Genomic DNA, 16742 nt, shown 5'->3' with positions numbered 1-16742 from the left:
ATCAGTGCATTTTTGTCACTGTCTCGTGGGCCCGGGGCTTGTACCAGGCACTGTAACCAGAATATTTTATGATTTAAAACATGCACAGTTCCTCAGAGCAGTTTTCCCACTTCCTGTCTCCGTCACAGTCTCACTGGAGAATGTTGTACAGGATGTGCGGTCGTTACAACAGGGGATGGAGCTCACCCGGAAGACGTTCATGGTCCAGGATACCAGCTTAGTCCTGAAGGAATTCATAGGGACCAATTCTGAGAAAGTGGACAACTTAATAAAGGACAGCAAAACTGCACAGGTGGGTGTCAGTCAGCTCCCTCAAGAGAGATCCTTAAACTCTGAACTCTTAAGATAGGTGCTGGTCCATCTTCTGCTGAACTGGGCAGATCAAGGACGTCCCAGGTTCAATCCTTGGAACGGTTATGGATAGTGAACAAGGGGATTGCCAGCTGAGGTTTTTGAGCTAATTGGAAGGGAGCAGAGGTCAGGCTGAGAGCAGTGTGAGCTTCATCTGTCAAGCCGTTCCAAGATTAAAGTCTGTTACACAAAATATTAGTTGTTCTTCACCTAATATGCTCACCATGTGTGGTTAAAATCCCAAATTGCCTTTCAGAAGGAGGTTGTGGTGGTGTTCTCACCACTAGACGTTGTTTGTTTTCCAACCATCCCCATCATTGTGTAATGTGTCCTCATCCCCACCTGATATCTCAGAACCTCTCCAAAGCATACATCAGGAGGATGATGGACTACTGCCCACCTGCCTGGATGAGTGCAGCATCAACCATTCTCAAGAAGTTCTGCACCATCCGATCAACCACCTTAAACATTCATTCCCTCCAGCATGGCACATAGATGCTGAGCTGTGTGTACCATCAGACAGCACCTCCCAAATCATCCTCTACTACCAAGAGAAGACAGGAGCAGTAGGCACCTGGTAATACCACCACCTACAGGTTCCCCAGCCTTTCTGACTTGGAAGTACGTCATTGAACCCTGCAGCTCCAGGGAGGGACATTCACCAAAAGGACTGCTGTAGTTTGAGCAACTCATCACCAACAAACAATGGCCTTGTTAGTGAAGCCCAGATCCCAAAAATAGAAAAATAAGTAAAGACCATCCTTCCCAGATTTTGACCCAGAGCCCCTTGGAGGGAATGAATGTTTAAGGTGGTTGATCGGGTGCCAAACAAGTGGGCTGCTTTGTCCTGGATGGTGCAGAACTTCTTGAGAGTGGTTGATGCTGCACTCATCCAGGCAGGTGGGCAGTAGTCTGTCACCCTCCTGATGTGTGCTTTGGAGAGGATCTGATATATCAGGTGGGAACGAGGACACATCACACAATGATGGAGATGGTTGGAAAACAGAGTCTAGTGGTGAGAACACCACAACCTTCTTCTTGTTCATTATCTGGACTGTTTCCACAAAGTGAGCTCCTCTGAGTTTCTGAGTATTGAAATGCCAAGCTATTTTCTGGACTCCCTAAGAAGCCATGGTGTAAGACTTATGCATCACGTATGATGTGAAACCTGTAATTTTTTGTTATTGGGACACCTCTGCTCACCCAGCAGATACTCAATTTGAATTTGCACCTTTAGCAGGCTGGGGCCTTCCATAGACTTGAATGAGACCTTGTGTAGTAGCAAAACTAATTTGTGTCCCCCAAATCTTCGGTCGTATAGGGGCAGTGTTACTGGGCCAGTAAGGCAGTGACGTGTGTTTGTCATCCCAGGTGATCAAGTTCAGATGCCTCCAAGGCAGTCTGAAAACTTGGTATTGGACGTGGCTGCACAGTTATTGGGTTGTCTATTTGAGTCGACAGTGCCCCTTGGGGAAGAATGCCTGGTGTCCTTATTTGATGTGCTCCGTACGTGACTCCAGTCCTTCACCAATGTCATTGACGTTTATCTACCCATTGAATCGATATAGGGAGCACCACCATCTTAGGGCAGTAAGGATGCATGGTTTCCCCCCTTGAACAGGCTGTACCCCTCCAGGATGCCGTCCTTGCTACTGGGACTGTTGGTGATCATCCTTCACCTGGTGAGGCCAGAGTTAAAGTCCACCCCAACTCAGTTTCGCAGCAGCTGTGTTCAAACCCGTGGAATGGTATTTACCTTTAGCAAGTATTGGGCAAAGAAACTTAGCTGATGCATTTAATTTTCTCCAAGAATTAGCAGTACTTTTAATTTTTTTATCTTTGTAGTTGGAGGTTCCTTGTTTAAAAATTGGTCTTGGAAATGGAGATATTATTAAGGGATGTCCTGAAAGAGGACTAGTAAGTTGCCCCTAAAAGCTGCAGCCTTCATAGCCTTGCCAGTGATGCCCAGTGATAGGAAGGTGTTCCAGGACTGTGGCCCGGCGTTCCAGGACTCTGGCCCGGCGTTCCTGGTGATTGGAGGAGGGTATAAGGGGAATGTCAGGGGTAAGTTTTTTTACACAGAGAGTGGTGGGTGTGTGGAACGCACTGCCAGCAGAGGTTGTGGGGGCAGATACATTAGGGACGTTTAAGAGACTCTTAGATAGATACATGAATGATAGAAAACTAAGGGGCTATGTGGGAGGGAAGGGCTAGATAGATCTTAGAGCGGGATAAAATGTCGGCACAACATTGTGGGCCGAAGGGCCTGTACTGTGCTGCAGTGTTCTATGTTCTAACAGTTGAAAGAAAGACAGTATGTGTCCAGGTCAGGAAGGTGGGACTTGGATGTGTCAAGTCTCCCATGCACTTCCTGCACTTTTCCTTCCAGGTGGCAAAGGTCACAGGTCTGGCAATTGCTGCAAATCCTAGTGGAAAGCCATGGCATTCAAAAGTAGACTTTGGTTACTTCAGAACCATAGTAAAAATGTTAATGAAGTCCTCTCTCTGCACTAGCTTGACGTTATTCATTACTGCTCGGAATGTTAATATGGAAACCAACCTTGTTTGCACTCTTTCTCCCACAGGAGGCTTACCAGTCTGTCATTGACTATTTTGGGGAAGATGTGAAAACAACACCTCCGAGTATGTTCTTCCCATTTTTTCTGAGGTTCATCAAGGCCTATAAGGTATGGACTGGCAGACCAGGCAACTTCTGTCGGTCTCGCTAGAATGATCTGTGTTAACTTGACTTTCCTGGTTACCACTGACTGTTTATTCCTTTGACGTAGACCACTCAAGTGATCTTTTTAGCGAATTCAGTTCTAGTCAATCAAATGGTGAAGTGAATAAAACATCTTAAGGCTCAAAGGCCAAGCAATTCTTAACTCAGAATAATTGCTCAGTAAATGTTCTCCCTAAACAGTGAACCTGCCACATCCTGAACATGGCAAGTGCAGGTTAATCAGATATGCTAGTTAGTTAAGCTGGCTCAGCTGCTCCCTCAGCGTAAACCCTCCGTCAATCCAGCCCCTCTGTCGACCTCTGAAGTGCAGGTTACGAGAGTGTGTGGAATGTCCGAGAGTTCACTGTATTTCGTTCTCAGCGGGAATTTCTTTATTCATGCCTGAACAACGTAGAAGAGTGGCTTGCTTTGATGAAGGTAATGCCGAATCACTGATTGCTCCGTATGAAGGAGCATATTGCATAAAACAATAAGAAATTGGTGGTAAGAAAGATTCCCAGGACATTTTCAGCCAAGGGTTGAGGAATTGTGGAATGCTTCATCACTTGAGTGGTCAATGTCATCCAGTTCATAGAACAGTACGGCACAGGAACAGGCCCTCTGGCCCATGGTGTCTGCGTCGACCATGATGCCAGACAAAACTATATCTGCCTACACATGATCCATATCCCTCCATTTCCCTGCATGTTCTTGTGCCTGTCTAAAAATGCCTCTTAAGTGTGTGTCTGCTTCCACCACTGTCCATGGCAGCGTGTTCCCAGGCATCTCTCCCTCTATAAAAAAAAACTTAACCCGCACATTTCCTTTAAACTTCCTCCTTCTCAATTTAAACATATACCCTCTATTACTTGACATTTCTACCCTGGGAAAAAGACTCCATCTACCTGATCTGTGCCTCTCATAATTTTATGAACTTCTATAAGGTCTCCCCTCAGCCTCTGGCGCTCCAGAGAAAACAGTCCGAGTTCGTCCAACCTCTGGGTTTGAGGAAGTTGGATACATTAAAGGATGAGCTGTAAATGTAAAAATAATTGAGAAACAAAGGTATTCGGGCCAAACCAGAACGTTGTGACCTTACAAGTGTTTACATCATCGGTGGAATGTGGGATTCTCAGGGTTAAGTCCAAACAGCAGCCACTGTCTGAGCAAGGACGAGAATTCTTCTTTATGTTGATGGAGAACACTGAAGAGAGGTGGAAGGTGACTCAGTCGTAACTCTCAAAAGGGTATTGGATACAAACTTGAAAAAGGATGCCACACTGCGGAGATAGAGTGTGCAGTAAGACTAATTATTTGCACTTTCAAAAAGCCTGTATAAGCATAAGGAACAGGCAGTCCTCCCCTTCTGTGTCCTGTGAAACATTGCAAGGCAAATGAGGTGTAGGGGATAAAAATATTTGTCAATGGGCAATAAGGAAGTTTGTAATGGTGATGGTTCCACATTAAAGTATTTTCCACTCAAAACATTGACCATTTCTGTTTCCTCAGGTGGTGCTGACCCATAAAGTGTTTCTAGTGTCCTTCTGTTAATTTCAGATTTCCAGCATTTGTAGGTTTTGGATTTTCACTCACTGATGGTTGTTTTATTTGTGACTTTGTCCTCAGCAAGCCGAGCATGAAAATGAGATCCAAAAGAAGCAGAAGGAAACGGTAGCCCAGGACCCTGAGGACACAGGTTCACGTTCAGGCAAAGGACAACCAGATGGGAAGGTGAGGCCTCTGACTGGGAACTTTCATCGATCGCGATTCGTTTGACTTCAGGCAAAGATTTCTTTAAAAAATTGTTTGGGAATAGTGCATTTGGTTGAAACATTTCTATTTCTGTAAGACAAGAGAAACCTCCATTCTACGTATTAGTGATATGAAGGAGGGACTTGATTTGGGGGACACCATTTTCCTGCCTAGCAGTGGGCTCCTCGTGACCCGTCGGACGATCAGAGGGAGAAAGTTTTCCTTCTGGCACTGCAGAGAGTTGGTACTTTATAATTGTTGGCAGTTCTGGAGGTCACTGAGAGATTCTCAAGCATCTGGCCTGTGTCTAAGTGAGAGGTTCTTCAACATCTGAATGCCCCATGAGTTCAGCAGTGGAGTTGATATCAGTAATACTAGAGAAACAAAGGACTGCAGATGCTGGAATAGCAGTGCAGATTTTCTACGCATCATCAGTCCCACAGATTTGGGATCCTTTGTATCTGAAGAAATGATGCAACACATTCTAATTTCTGCACCTAGGTTTTTGCAGTTACTTACCAGTCCAATTAACCTCAGCACCACCCACTCCTCCCTTGTCCTCTGTCCTTCCCTGAAGGATGATGGCCATTGCCAATGGTGGGGGAATGGGCGAGCTTCACAGAGGCCCAAGAGGTGCCAGCACACATCGGTGCAGCTGGTAGAGCTGCTGCCTCACAGGATCAATCAGTGCTGCCTGTGTGGAGATTGCACGTTCTCCCTGTGACCGCGTGGATATCCTCCATGGGCTCCAGTTTCCTCCCACATCCGAAGGACCTGTGGGCTAGTTGGCCAGTGTAGAGTTTCCCTAGCATGTAGGTGAGCGGTGGAATCTGGGGGAGATTGAGGATGCGGGAAGAATAAAATGGGATTCATGTAAATCGGTGTTTAGTGGCCACCACGGACTTGGTGGGCCAAAGAGCCCGTTTCCGTGCTGTATGACTCTTTGACTTAACTGACTTGCATATTATTGAACCAGTGGTTGCTAACACCAGGAGTCTTAGCTGGCCCCTGTATGAACCCAGCGTTGGTCCAACTGGCTTGAAATTCCCAGCTGCAAAGAAACGCACAACTCAACATGCTGTAATCTCCTTGACCTTATGAAACGGCTTGCCACTAATCTTAGAGTGAGCAGCACGACAAGAAAGCCATCAAGACATAAAACATGGAAAAAAAAACAGGAGGAAAGCATTAAACTTGTCACAGCCAAAGCACTGTTTTCCATTTTAAATAGTTACTTATTTTGCAGATTCCAGCTCCCTTTGTAAAACCCTGGTAACTAAACTCTGAATTTTTTACCCCCCCCCCCCAGCCTCTTCCCGTGAAGAATAAGGCCCCTCACATGGACCTAATGGCTGAGCTAAAGAAGAAGCAGCAGGGGAAGGAGAGGATGGTTTATGAGGGCAAAGACGGAGCAATTGAAGATATTATCACAGGTACTTCATTGGGCAGGGAGTGGGGGAGTGTCACTAAACTTGTGGACAGAAGTGTGAAACACGGGTGTTCCTCGATTTACAAAAGGCATGTGTTCCTGGAAAACTCATTCACTAAGCAAGACTTAATAAATTAAAGTGCATTTTGGTACAGTGTTTTGCAATGGGTGGAAAGTGGTACCAATTTTAGCAAAAAGTAGATTTGTAAATTGAGGGTGTGCGTCTTAACAAGTCAATGGCAATCAAAAATTTATAACTAGAACATTCATAAATTAAAGAATTCTTGTATCCTGTTGTTTGTGATTTAAACCTCCCTCTTCACCAAACAAATAAACAGTGGATGCTCGTTCTAGCTGTGGGGTAACTTGTCAGCAGTTCTTCCCAACAAGGTGGTCAAAATCTCTTTTTTCCATGATAGGGGTATTAAAAACAAGAGGGCAGAAGTTTAGGGTGAGAGGAAGCAGTTTTAAAGGGGATCTGAGGGGTAAGTCTTTTGAACAGAGAGTGGTTGATGTCTGGAATGCGCTGTCGGAGGAGGTGGTGAAATCAGATACAATTACTATGTTTTAAGAGGCATGGAGACACTTAAATAGAAAAAGCATAGAAGGATATGGTTCTAATGTAGGCAAATGACATTAGTGTAGATGGGCAAAAAGGTCGCCATGGACATGGTTGAAGACCCCATTTCTGTGCTGTACGGCTATGACTCTAAGGCCATGATGTTCCTCATTGAACTCTCTCCACTTAAAGGCAGTGGTTGTTGGAGAACAATTGGAGCTTTCAAGACGCAGATCATTGGATTTTTGTTCAGTCTGATTATCAATGGATTTGGAGCTAAGGCAGGTGACCACAGTGGAGTTCCAGTGGTCTATAATCTGACTGAATGGTGAAGCAAGGCTTGAGGGGCTGAATGGCCTTCTCCCAGGACAATTTATTGCATCTATAGTGCAACTTATCAATCATTGAGCAACTGATTGGTCAGAATGCAATACTCTTCAGCCAATAGCAGTACCTTATACAGAAGAACATTAAAATTTGTCTGGGTAAGATTATTTGGTTGGAAAGAGAACCCGGGTCCATTTTAAATTAAGGATCAGTCAAATAGGTAGAAAGTGGTACAGAAGAAATAATACCATTTACAATTCCTTTAAAAACTGGGGGGTGGAGAACAAAAAGGCAAGGCTTTAAGGTTATGGGTGGGAGGTTCAGGGGAGATGTCAGGGGGAGGTTTTTTACCCAGAGAGTGGTTGGTGAATGGAATGTGCTGCCTGGGGTGGTGGTGGAGGCAGATACATTGGACAGGTTCGAGAGTTTGTTGGATAGGCATATAGAGGAATGTGAGATAGAGGGATATGCGGGAGGAAAGGGTTAGATAGTGTGAGGGTAGTTTGATGGATGGCACAACATTGTGGGCCGAAGGGCCTGTTTTGTGCTGTATGGTTCTATGGTTCAAAGGTAACATTTTGTTTATCTTAATCACTGTTGTGGTTTTACAGTCTGGGCACATTTTCTGGAGGATGGCTGTAATATCAGAATTTAGTTTAGTCCGTCTGTGAGCCAAACAGTCCCAGGACAGTGGAACTCCCCTCAAGACTAAGGGTTCCGAAAGTCGAGTCTTAATTAAAACACAGACCATTCATGTAAAGAGCGTTTTAGCAAGTATTAAAAAGTGAATAATCTCTAAAGTCCCTCGCTTTTAGGTGTCCCATTATGTGTGGATTTGAGTAAAGTTGTTGGGTGGAGTGAATATTGAATTGAATAATTAACCAAGCAATCCCATAATCTCTTCCCTGCTGCGCAATCTTATTAAATCATTAGGCAGCTGGATCATTCTAATTCAAAATTTAGGTCAACTTCCAAATTTTTTGATGATTACATGACAACGGTGTCCAAAAGAGGGTTGGCCAAGCAGGGACATGTCCCCTTCACCACTTTCAATAATATGGTGAAGTTATGGCTACTAGCTGATAACGTGAAGAATGCATGTGTATCATCTTCCAAAACTTAGTCCCACACTCGTCGCTGTTGTTAAAGAATTATTGTTTCAAACCTGTGGTATGAGAATCAGTTTGAATCCTTCTTACTAACTGCTGGATCTGTTCAGCTGAAAACTGCCTTTTGTAACTCTCACTGTCTTCCTTTGCTCTTGTCTGTTTCCCTCCCTGCTCACTGCCTTTGCCTACTCTCTTTTTCCTTCTTTGTTATCCATCTCTCTCTCCTGTATGACTGTTTCTAAACTTTCATCTGCTTCAAAATCTTGCTCCTTTTCCTTTACTCTCATGCTCCTTATCTTCCTCTGTACCCCTCTCTACTGCCCTCTCTCTCCCCCTCGTCCCCCACCCCTCTCTCTCTCTTCCCCCTCATACCCCCCTCTCTCTCCCTCGTCTTCCCCTCATCCCCCTCTCTCTCTCCCCCCTTGTCCCCCCCTCTCTCTCTCCCCCTCGTCCCCCACCCCTCTCTCTCTCTTCCCCCTCATACCCCCTTCTCTCTCCCTCGTCTTCCCTCATCCCCCCTCTCTCTCTCCCCCTTGTCCCCCCTCTCTCTCTCTTCCCCCCCCTTCTCTTCCCCCCCCCCTCCCCCCCCCCCCCCCCCCCGCCCTCTCATACACACACCTTTTTCTGTTCCGTTCTTCCTGGCGGGAACTCGTCTGGGCAGCATTGAAGACTGTCCCCTTCACTGCACGGACTGGCAAACGCTCGTCTCGACTCTTATACGATGCCTCGTTTAATGATGAAAGTCCGCCATAGTGAGCTCCATACCTTCGCTAGGTAACGCCGCTGTTCTAATGTTTTGTCCATTAACATTTCAGTAGGGATTGAGATCAGTCATCACACCCTGCATGGAAATGGAGCAAATGTCAATGTAGCCAGTATTAAAGTCAACACAGCAAATCCACGTGAAATCTCTGTTGTACTCTTCAGGTGATTTCATGGGATATATATATAGATATTGTTAAAAGTGTTAATAAACCAAGAATAGGCCATAAATTCCCCTGTACAATGTTATTGTATGATTACTATAACTTTCATTCTTGTGTGTTGCATACTGGACCAAGATAATCTTACTTGTATCAATTAAAACATTTCCCCACAGAAATTGTTCTGTGATATTGCATTCATGCAATGTAATTGTCTCCATACCTTCCCTATGCTGGAGGCCAGCTGGCTTGGTAATGCATGGGATGAGTTGATGACTAAGTAATGGTTTGCCAAGCAGTGGGAGTGCTCCTCGTTTAAAAGATTGATCCTTCACTGATTGCGAGAAAGGAACGATCAGCACTTGGAAATCAATCAGCCTGAGGCGGAACAATAGACTTCTGTTTATTTTCCATGATCTCAGGATATCCTGAAGTGCTTCAGTGCCAAATCTATTCCTTTGATGTGCATTCACTGTTTGCAATGTAGGAATGTCGGCAGCAAACTGTGCACAGGAAGATCCCACACAGAGTAATGTAATTAATGCTGAGAAAGTCCGTCATACAGAGCCACACATCTTGTTCCCTGTGCCATGTTCGATATATAAATGACCACCTGGGCCCTCTGTGTGTCTTTGAGGTGGCTTGGCAACACCACCTGAAAGTTTTCCCCTATTTATGAGGCCAGCAGTAACAGAGAGTCACAAGACCAGAGAGTTGAGGCCTGCTTCATCATTGGTTCGAGGGGATCTGGGGCGGTGGCTCAACCTCAGCCACTTTTCTGCCAGGGGGTTAGAAACATTCATCACATTTGCGTGGCATAGTGGCACAGCTGGTAGAGCTGCTGCCTCACAACTCCAGTGACCCAGGTTCAATCCTGACCTCCGGTCCTGTCTGGGTGGAGTTTGCATGTTCTCCCTGTGACTCTGAGTTTCCCCCCGGTGCTCCAGTTTCCTCCCACATCCCAAAGACATGTGGATCGGTAGGTTAATTGGCCACTGTAATTTGCTCCTAGTGTGTGGGTGAGTGGTAGAATCTGGAGAAGGGTGGGGAGGAGGAATTTATGGGAATATGGGGAGAAAAAAATGGATTAGGATAGGATTAGTATAAAAATGGTTAGGTTGGTGCAGACTATGAGTTTGAAAAGCCTGTTTTCATGCTGTATCATTCTGACTCCATGTCAGATAGTCAGAGGGAACCAGCCACACTCCAGCTCAAACTAGCAGCTTCAGAAGAGGAAGGACTTGGTAAGAGTTGAGTTAGATGCTTCAGAACACTAAAGGAATCCAGTGAAAAGAATTTCAGCTGATGTGCTGATTCTTGTGTATTGACCAGATAAAACATCCAATGACTGGCAACTGAGGCTGAAGGCATCATTCTGGAGGCTGGGCTGTTGAATGTAAAGCAGAACCACTACATGCTGAAATGATTCAGCGTTTGTTTGCAAAACCCTTATTTACAAGACCATGTGGGTCAAACATTTTGCAGTTCGGTTGGCAATAAGAATATGAAGCTCAGGACTTGTTAGCAACACACAAAATGCTGGAGGAGCTTGGCGGGTCAGGCAGCATCTGTGGAGGGAAATGGACAGTCGAGACCCTTCGTCTGGACCCTGAAAAGACAACTGTCCCTTTCTCTCTGTACGTGCTGCCTGACCTGCTGAGCTCCTCCAGCATTATGTGTGTTGCTCCAGTTTCCTGCATCTGCAGCCTCTTGTGTCCCCTCAGGACTCGTTAGATGGCTGCAGGGTGCAACTGTGTGGGATTAGTAATGCAGGACCAGTCTCCCAACTGCAACCTGGCTGACCCTACTTAATGATAACTCATGTTTTAAGGCTCCTCCCTCAGCTCTTTTGATGCTGAAACCCTCACCCATACCTTTGTTGCCCGTTGACTTAAATATTCCAGTGTTCCTCTGCCATGCTTCCACCTTTCACCGTACTCACTACAGGTATCTGAACCCACCCCAAATCCCATTTAACCACGATCCCTGAGCTTGCAATGTTACCTTCATTTCTGCTCTGCAGTGCTTTATCTTTAATATTGTCATGCTCCTTTCAAATCCCTGTATGACTTTATCCTTCCAGCCTCCAGGAACTCCTGCCCCACACCCCTCGAAAATCCCTCCACCTTTCTGATTCTGGCTTCCCCCTGTAATGTGTTCCTCCCTGAGCTTTCGGCTGTCTTCAGCAACAGCTCATGTGTTTGTGGTTAGATTTTGCTTCTGAGAACAGCCTTGGGATGTTCTACAATGCCACAAGAAATGCAGGTTGTCGTTACTCTTGGTAAAAAAAAGGCAGGGAACCTCTTGTATCCAGTGATGAGTCAATAGTGCCCTATACCTGAGACAGCAAGTGACACCAACAGCAACTTGCAGTTTGTCAACACTTACTCCAAAAAGGTATACAGGCTGTCCCTGGGTTACGAACACCCATACATACGAGGGAGCGGACACTGGTACATACAGACGCTATTAAACATCCGACATTCGTACGTAAGTTCATTCCTACAAATGGCAGGACTAGTTTCCTCTCTCTTTCCACTTCCTCATTAGCCTTGTGTGATTTTGATGCCACACTGTGGAGGTACGGTTACAATATTGAGTTATTTTTGTGTATTTTCTGACTTATGGACAAAATCGATTTAAGGACATCTATAAAAACAGAACCCATTTATTACCCGGGGACAGTCTCTAACATGATCTGTAGTAACACCCTTCAGCTGAAAAACGATGCTTACAGGACATGTCAGAGTGCCAGTTACATCCCAGATCACCTTCTGTTTATTTCCAGCCGAACTAATCAGGCGCTACTTGTATCAGTACCTTTGTAGATTGCACTGTTTTGCAGTGATATTTTATAACTCTCTGAGGTTTCTGCTTCTGAGTGCTGTATTTCCGCTGCCTGATAGCTGCTCTGTGTCGCTGCCTGTCGCTGGGGCTGCTGCTGTCGCTGACTTTGCTTACCACCTCTGTGTGCTGCTTGTCTGCTTTGTGCTCTCCCCTCTCTGCGTGCAACCTGCCAGGCGGGACCCTCCCAGGTAAGCTGCAAGCTGTGTGACAATACTTTGTGTGTAGCTTCAAAGTAGACCTGAACTCTAATAAGCTGAATAAAGCTCTGGAAGCCCACCTAATCTCTTTAGTATTGGAGATGTAGCAGGCTGTGTGTCAGTTTTCATTATGGATTACACACACTGGGTATGGGGTGGTGGGTTTTATGTGTTTTTGTTGGTGTGGGTTTTGTGTACTAATGATGGGCCTTTTATGTTGGGGTGGTGCATGTGTGTTGAGAAATGAGCCATGCATGTCGGTGTGGGAGCTGGGTCATGGGCATTGGTGCTGGGGATTGGCGGTGGCTACTGGCTGTGAAGAATGGATCACATCAAATGATGGGTTGAACATTGTTCAGGGGTCGTGTAGTAAGGTAGGGTCAGATTGGGGTGGGTTATGTTGGAGGTAATCGAGTTGTGTCGAGGTCAGATCAAATTAGATTGGGTTGAACCTGTCTGTGTGTACTGAGCTATTGTTATCGTACTTGTGTGATGAGTCTGTTTCTGCAGCTTGGTTGAACATTGCATGTTTGAACACCATGCACTATTTTAATCTACACCGTTATTAAAGATGACAGGAATCCCTTGTTACAAGTACAACCTTGACTGAGTTATTGGGCTCAGATTTTGTCAATGGTTAGCTATAGTCACATGTCAAGGATGACTGTCAAGGAAACCCATATTTTGTAACAATTACAAACACAAACTCCGGTAGATGTACATATGGCGTATAACAACTTTGCTGCACTCTGCGTTAACAAGCCTTAGTCTAATCTCTGCCATAGTATTGCAGCAAGAAACATCAACCAAACTGAACTCTGCATTGCCAAAGACTTGGCAACAAAAGGGACCCAATGACAAACTAAGTGATGTGCACTCTGATTCAGGCAGAATTCCAGCCCCTTTTTTCTGACCAGGGCTTGATCCACCAGTTGGTTCAGTAACGTATCTCTGACGGAATGCATTGGCAAGCCCTCCAGTTAATCTTTTTGCTATGTTTCATTTCTTGGGAGAATCCTGGATTACTGGTGGCTGCTCCCAACTAAAGACGTGGTAGTGAGCTGCAAATGGAGCAGAATTCCCTGAACATCACAAAATAGTGTCAGCACCGATGGAGGCCGTTCGGCACCGTGCTTGCTCTCTGCAAGACCAATGCAGGTGGTCACACTCCCCAACCCTTTCCCCTTTGCCCTGCATTAAAACACTGATAAGTTTGAAGGCCTTGGTTGAGTTTGCCCCCACCACCCAGTCAGGGAATTGAATTCTAACCACTCAATGCCTAAAGTTCTTCCTGCTTTTGCTTTTTGTTCTTTTGCTCATCACATCAGTTCTCTGTCCTCTGACCAGAAGGAACGGTTTCCATCAAATCTGAAGACGGTGCAGATCACATATGTCATTCCAGACCCTCGGGCAGATGAGGGGCTCTGATTTACTTTGTTGGGTTTGGTTCGTGCACTTGGTTCAGGGGCTGGGAGAAGGTATAAAGGAAGAGTGGAAAATGTATGTAGATCCTGACCCCAGTTAATGTTTCTTTGGGATATCAGGTGGTGAAAGAGCAGAGTCTACCATCTGTGCCTGGTTCTTGGAAGGTTGCTTTGTGTCTGAAATTAAAGTGGCATCAGATGCTAAATGATGGTTATCAATAAACTTCCTTGCCAGAATAAACTTGTAGGAGCAAATTTGTTCTGGGGCATGAAGCAGATCAAAGTTGTAAATAATGACTTTGCTGTACTTAGCATCAGATAGTTAGTGGTCAGTCAGGCTGTGGTGTTACACTGTGAACATCTTGGGTCACTAATAAAAAGTAAATCCCTTTAAATGCTTTTGATTAAATATACCAAAAGTATCATTACTACTAATGATACATGTGGTATATTCGCCTAGATTCTTTGCCTTAATTAGTGAGTAGCTTTTAGTAATGACAAGCTCTCCATCTAAACCCTGTGTAGTTGCACTAATTCAGATGGCTCAGTCTGTGTCTTTGTAAGTAATGGGCTTTGATGAAGGTCTCTTCTGATTTAAATGTAGCCCTCTCTTTAAGGTATTGGTGTCCTCCATTTCTGGCTTTGTGAGCTTCCATGTATTTAATCATTTGAGCATTCCACCACTGCGAGCCCTGCTTTCACCTGCTCCAGAGTTCCCTCCCTAATTCTCTATTTCATATCCCATATCTTCTGATGTAATAGGGGGAGGCCATTCGTTCATTGAATCAATGCAGGCTCTCAGTGCAATCCCATCAGTCACATCCCCCCCACTTATTTCCCTGTCACCTATTCTCTCTCACATCCCCATCAACACCACCAATGCTTCTGCCTGGGGAATTTACAGTTAACCTGCCAACCAGCACTCTTTGGATGTGGAAGGAAACCAGAGCTCCTGGACAAAACCCAGGTGGTCACAGGGAGAACGTGCAGATTCCAAACAGACAGCACCGGAGGTCTGGAGCAAACATGGGTTTCTGGAGCTGTGAGGCAGCAGCGCCACCTACTGCACCACTTTGCCACCCTTACGATACCCCTTTAAGATGTCTCTTTAGATTGTCCTTAAACCTGCCTCTGATGGGTTATCTGCCCTAATATCTTTATGTAGCTTGGTGCCAAATTATGTTTGGTAACATTCTTACGGCTTGCTACATTCAAGGTGCTTTATAAATGCAAGTGATGGTTGTAATGTCACATCTAAAAGGCTGAACTTTTGACCTTACTGCTCTCCCACAGTGGGGTGTCCAACTAGATTTTGCGTTCAGGTTAATGGGATAGGTCCTAACCTCAGAACCTTCTGCCTCAAAGTCGCTGAGTCTGACAGACCCTCTGATCTATAATTCTGTTACATACTGGATTAATGTCCTAATTCAATATTCAACACAGTCAGCTACAACAAGAAGTTAGTGATTTACCTCAGTTTAGTCGATTTGCCCATAAAAAGTGATGCAGTGGCAATTTGTGTATTGAATCTCATTTAAGAGGAATGATTCATCTTCATGTAATCCACATTAAGTAGATGTGATTCTGAAGTTGCTATAGGTCACTTATTATTCAGCATTTGGGCTCATGCTGTGCTTAATTTTCCCTTGCAGATCTACGCAACCAGCCATACAGACGAGCAGATGCCATGAGGAGGAGTGTTCGGAAGAGAATGGACGAACAGAATCTTCGCATATCTGGAGAAGTCTCGTTATAGCCAGTTGTCTGGGCTGTCGGGGGGGGGGGGGGGGGGGGGGGGGGGGGTGGGGTGGGGTCAGATAGTCAGCTTGGGGAACAATCGGACACCAGAGACAAACTTGCAGCCCTTAGCTATGTACTGTACAATAATTCCAACTTCGTAAGGCTTCACTTTTGTAAGTACAGTAGAATTCAATCACTTAAATTAGATAGTTAACCAATAGAGATGTCTCTGGGGTAGGGAACAAATAATGGGATACTGATGAAGGTTTGAGGAATCTTGTAAGAATGGGAAAGTGGAGGAGAAGATGAGACTATTTTTTTGTCTTCCTCAATGAGAAGCCTCATCCCAACCTGCCTTGGCAACATCACCGACTGGTCCACTCGGCTTCCCTGGCTAACAAATGAAGAAACAGAACTGGAATTGTCATTTGGTTAGCTGGTGTTATTTACATAACTACACTGCTTTAGCCCCCATGCTTTGCATATTCTGCATTTAAAACTAGTACGGCAGAAAATAAGTAATACTTGGAAAATTTCAGGAGTATTTTCCCAGATATAGACAGTCAAAGGGAGACGAAATTCAGGATAGGGGATCAGCTGGAATCTGTGACAAAACGATGTGGACATCTTTATCCTAGTTAAATGGAAAACCCGAATTTATCAACAGTGCTGCAGTTGCTTGAGTGATGATTTCTATCCTCAGTCATTCAGGGATATTGGACTGTGTTTGGCTCAGCTAATAATGGAATAATCATAAAATAATCTGGTTACATCAATATCAATTCTTTTCAAAATCCTCTAATGCTATGAATAATTGGATTTCGTAAGAGTGGAACCTGTATCTGTTGTGCAGCCTTGGAAGTTTACCATGAGATGTTTCACCCAGAGAATGACCAAATGACAGGGCGGCACGGTAGCGTAGCGGTTAGCGCGACGCTATTACAGCGCCAGCGATCGGGGTTCGATTCCCGTCGCTGTCTGTAAGGAGTTTGTACGTTCTCCCATGTCTGCGTGGGTTTCCTCCGGGTGCTCCGGTTTCCTCCCACGTTCTAAAGACGTACGGGTAGGTTAATTTGGGGTTTAAAATGGGCTGCGCGGACTCGTTGGGCTGAACGGGTCTGTTACCACACTGTAAATAAAATTTAAAAAAAAATTAAAGGCTTGGAATGCCTGTTTTGTGTTGGAGCTGCCTGACACACCCCAATGAAGTTGAGCATCTATAGGAAGGTAAAGTCTATGATCTAGATGGTCTGTTCAGCATATTACCATGATGTATCTGGATCTGTAAGCCTTAAGCTCATGGAGTAAGACACGTTTGTTCCACATACAAAATGAACCAAAGAAAAGTTTTTTAAGAAAGGG

At 45.0% G+C, this 16742-nt stretch overlaps 1 protein-coding gene across 2 annotated transcripts in view; it reads left to right on the top strand.

Annotated features, from left to right (window-relative positions):
- The window catches only part of fmnl1a (formin-like 1a), a 184060-nt gene extending 168617 nt beyond the window's left edge, over positions 1 to 15443 (top strand). For both annotated transcript variants that reach the window (XM_052038819.1, XM_052038818.1), the window contains 5 exons: positions 129 to 292; positions 2937 to 3038; positions 4700 to 4804; positions 6135 to 6258; positions 15293 to 15443. In XM_052038819.1, the coding sequence (XP_051894779.1) occupies positions 129 to 292; positions 2937 to 3038; positions 4700 to 4804; positions 6135 to 6258; positions 15293 to 15396 (599 nt within the window). In that variant the 3' untranslated portion in view covers positions 15397 to 15443. The remainder of the gene's footprint in view (positions 1 to 128; positions 293 to 2936; positions 3039 to 4699; positions 4805 to 6134; positions 6259 to 15292) is intronic.
- Positions 15444 to 16742: the final 1299 nt, after the last annotated feature.

Source organism: Pristis pectinata, chromosome 25 (genome assembly GCF_009764475.1).
Source record: "Pristis pectinata isolate sPriPec2 chromosome 25, sPriPec2.1.pri, whole genome shotgun sequence".
In the NCBI taxonomy this organism is placed as follows: Eukaryota; Metazoa; Chordata; class Chondrichthyes; order Rhinopristiformes; family Pristidae; genus Pristis; species Pristis pectinata.
The sequence above is the reverse complement of the archived record's forward strand: the minus strand, read 5'-3'. Positions and strand labels throughout refer to the sequence as shown.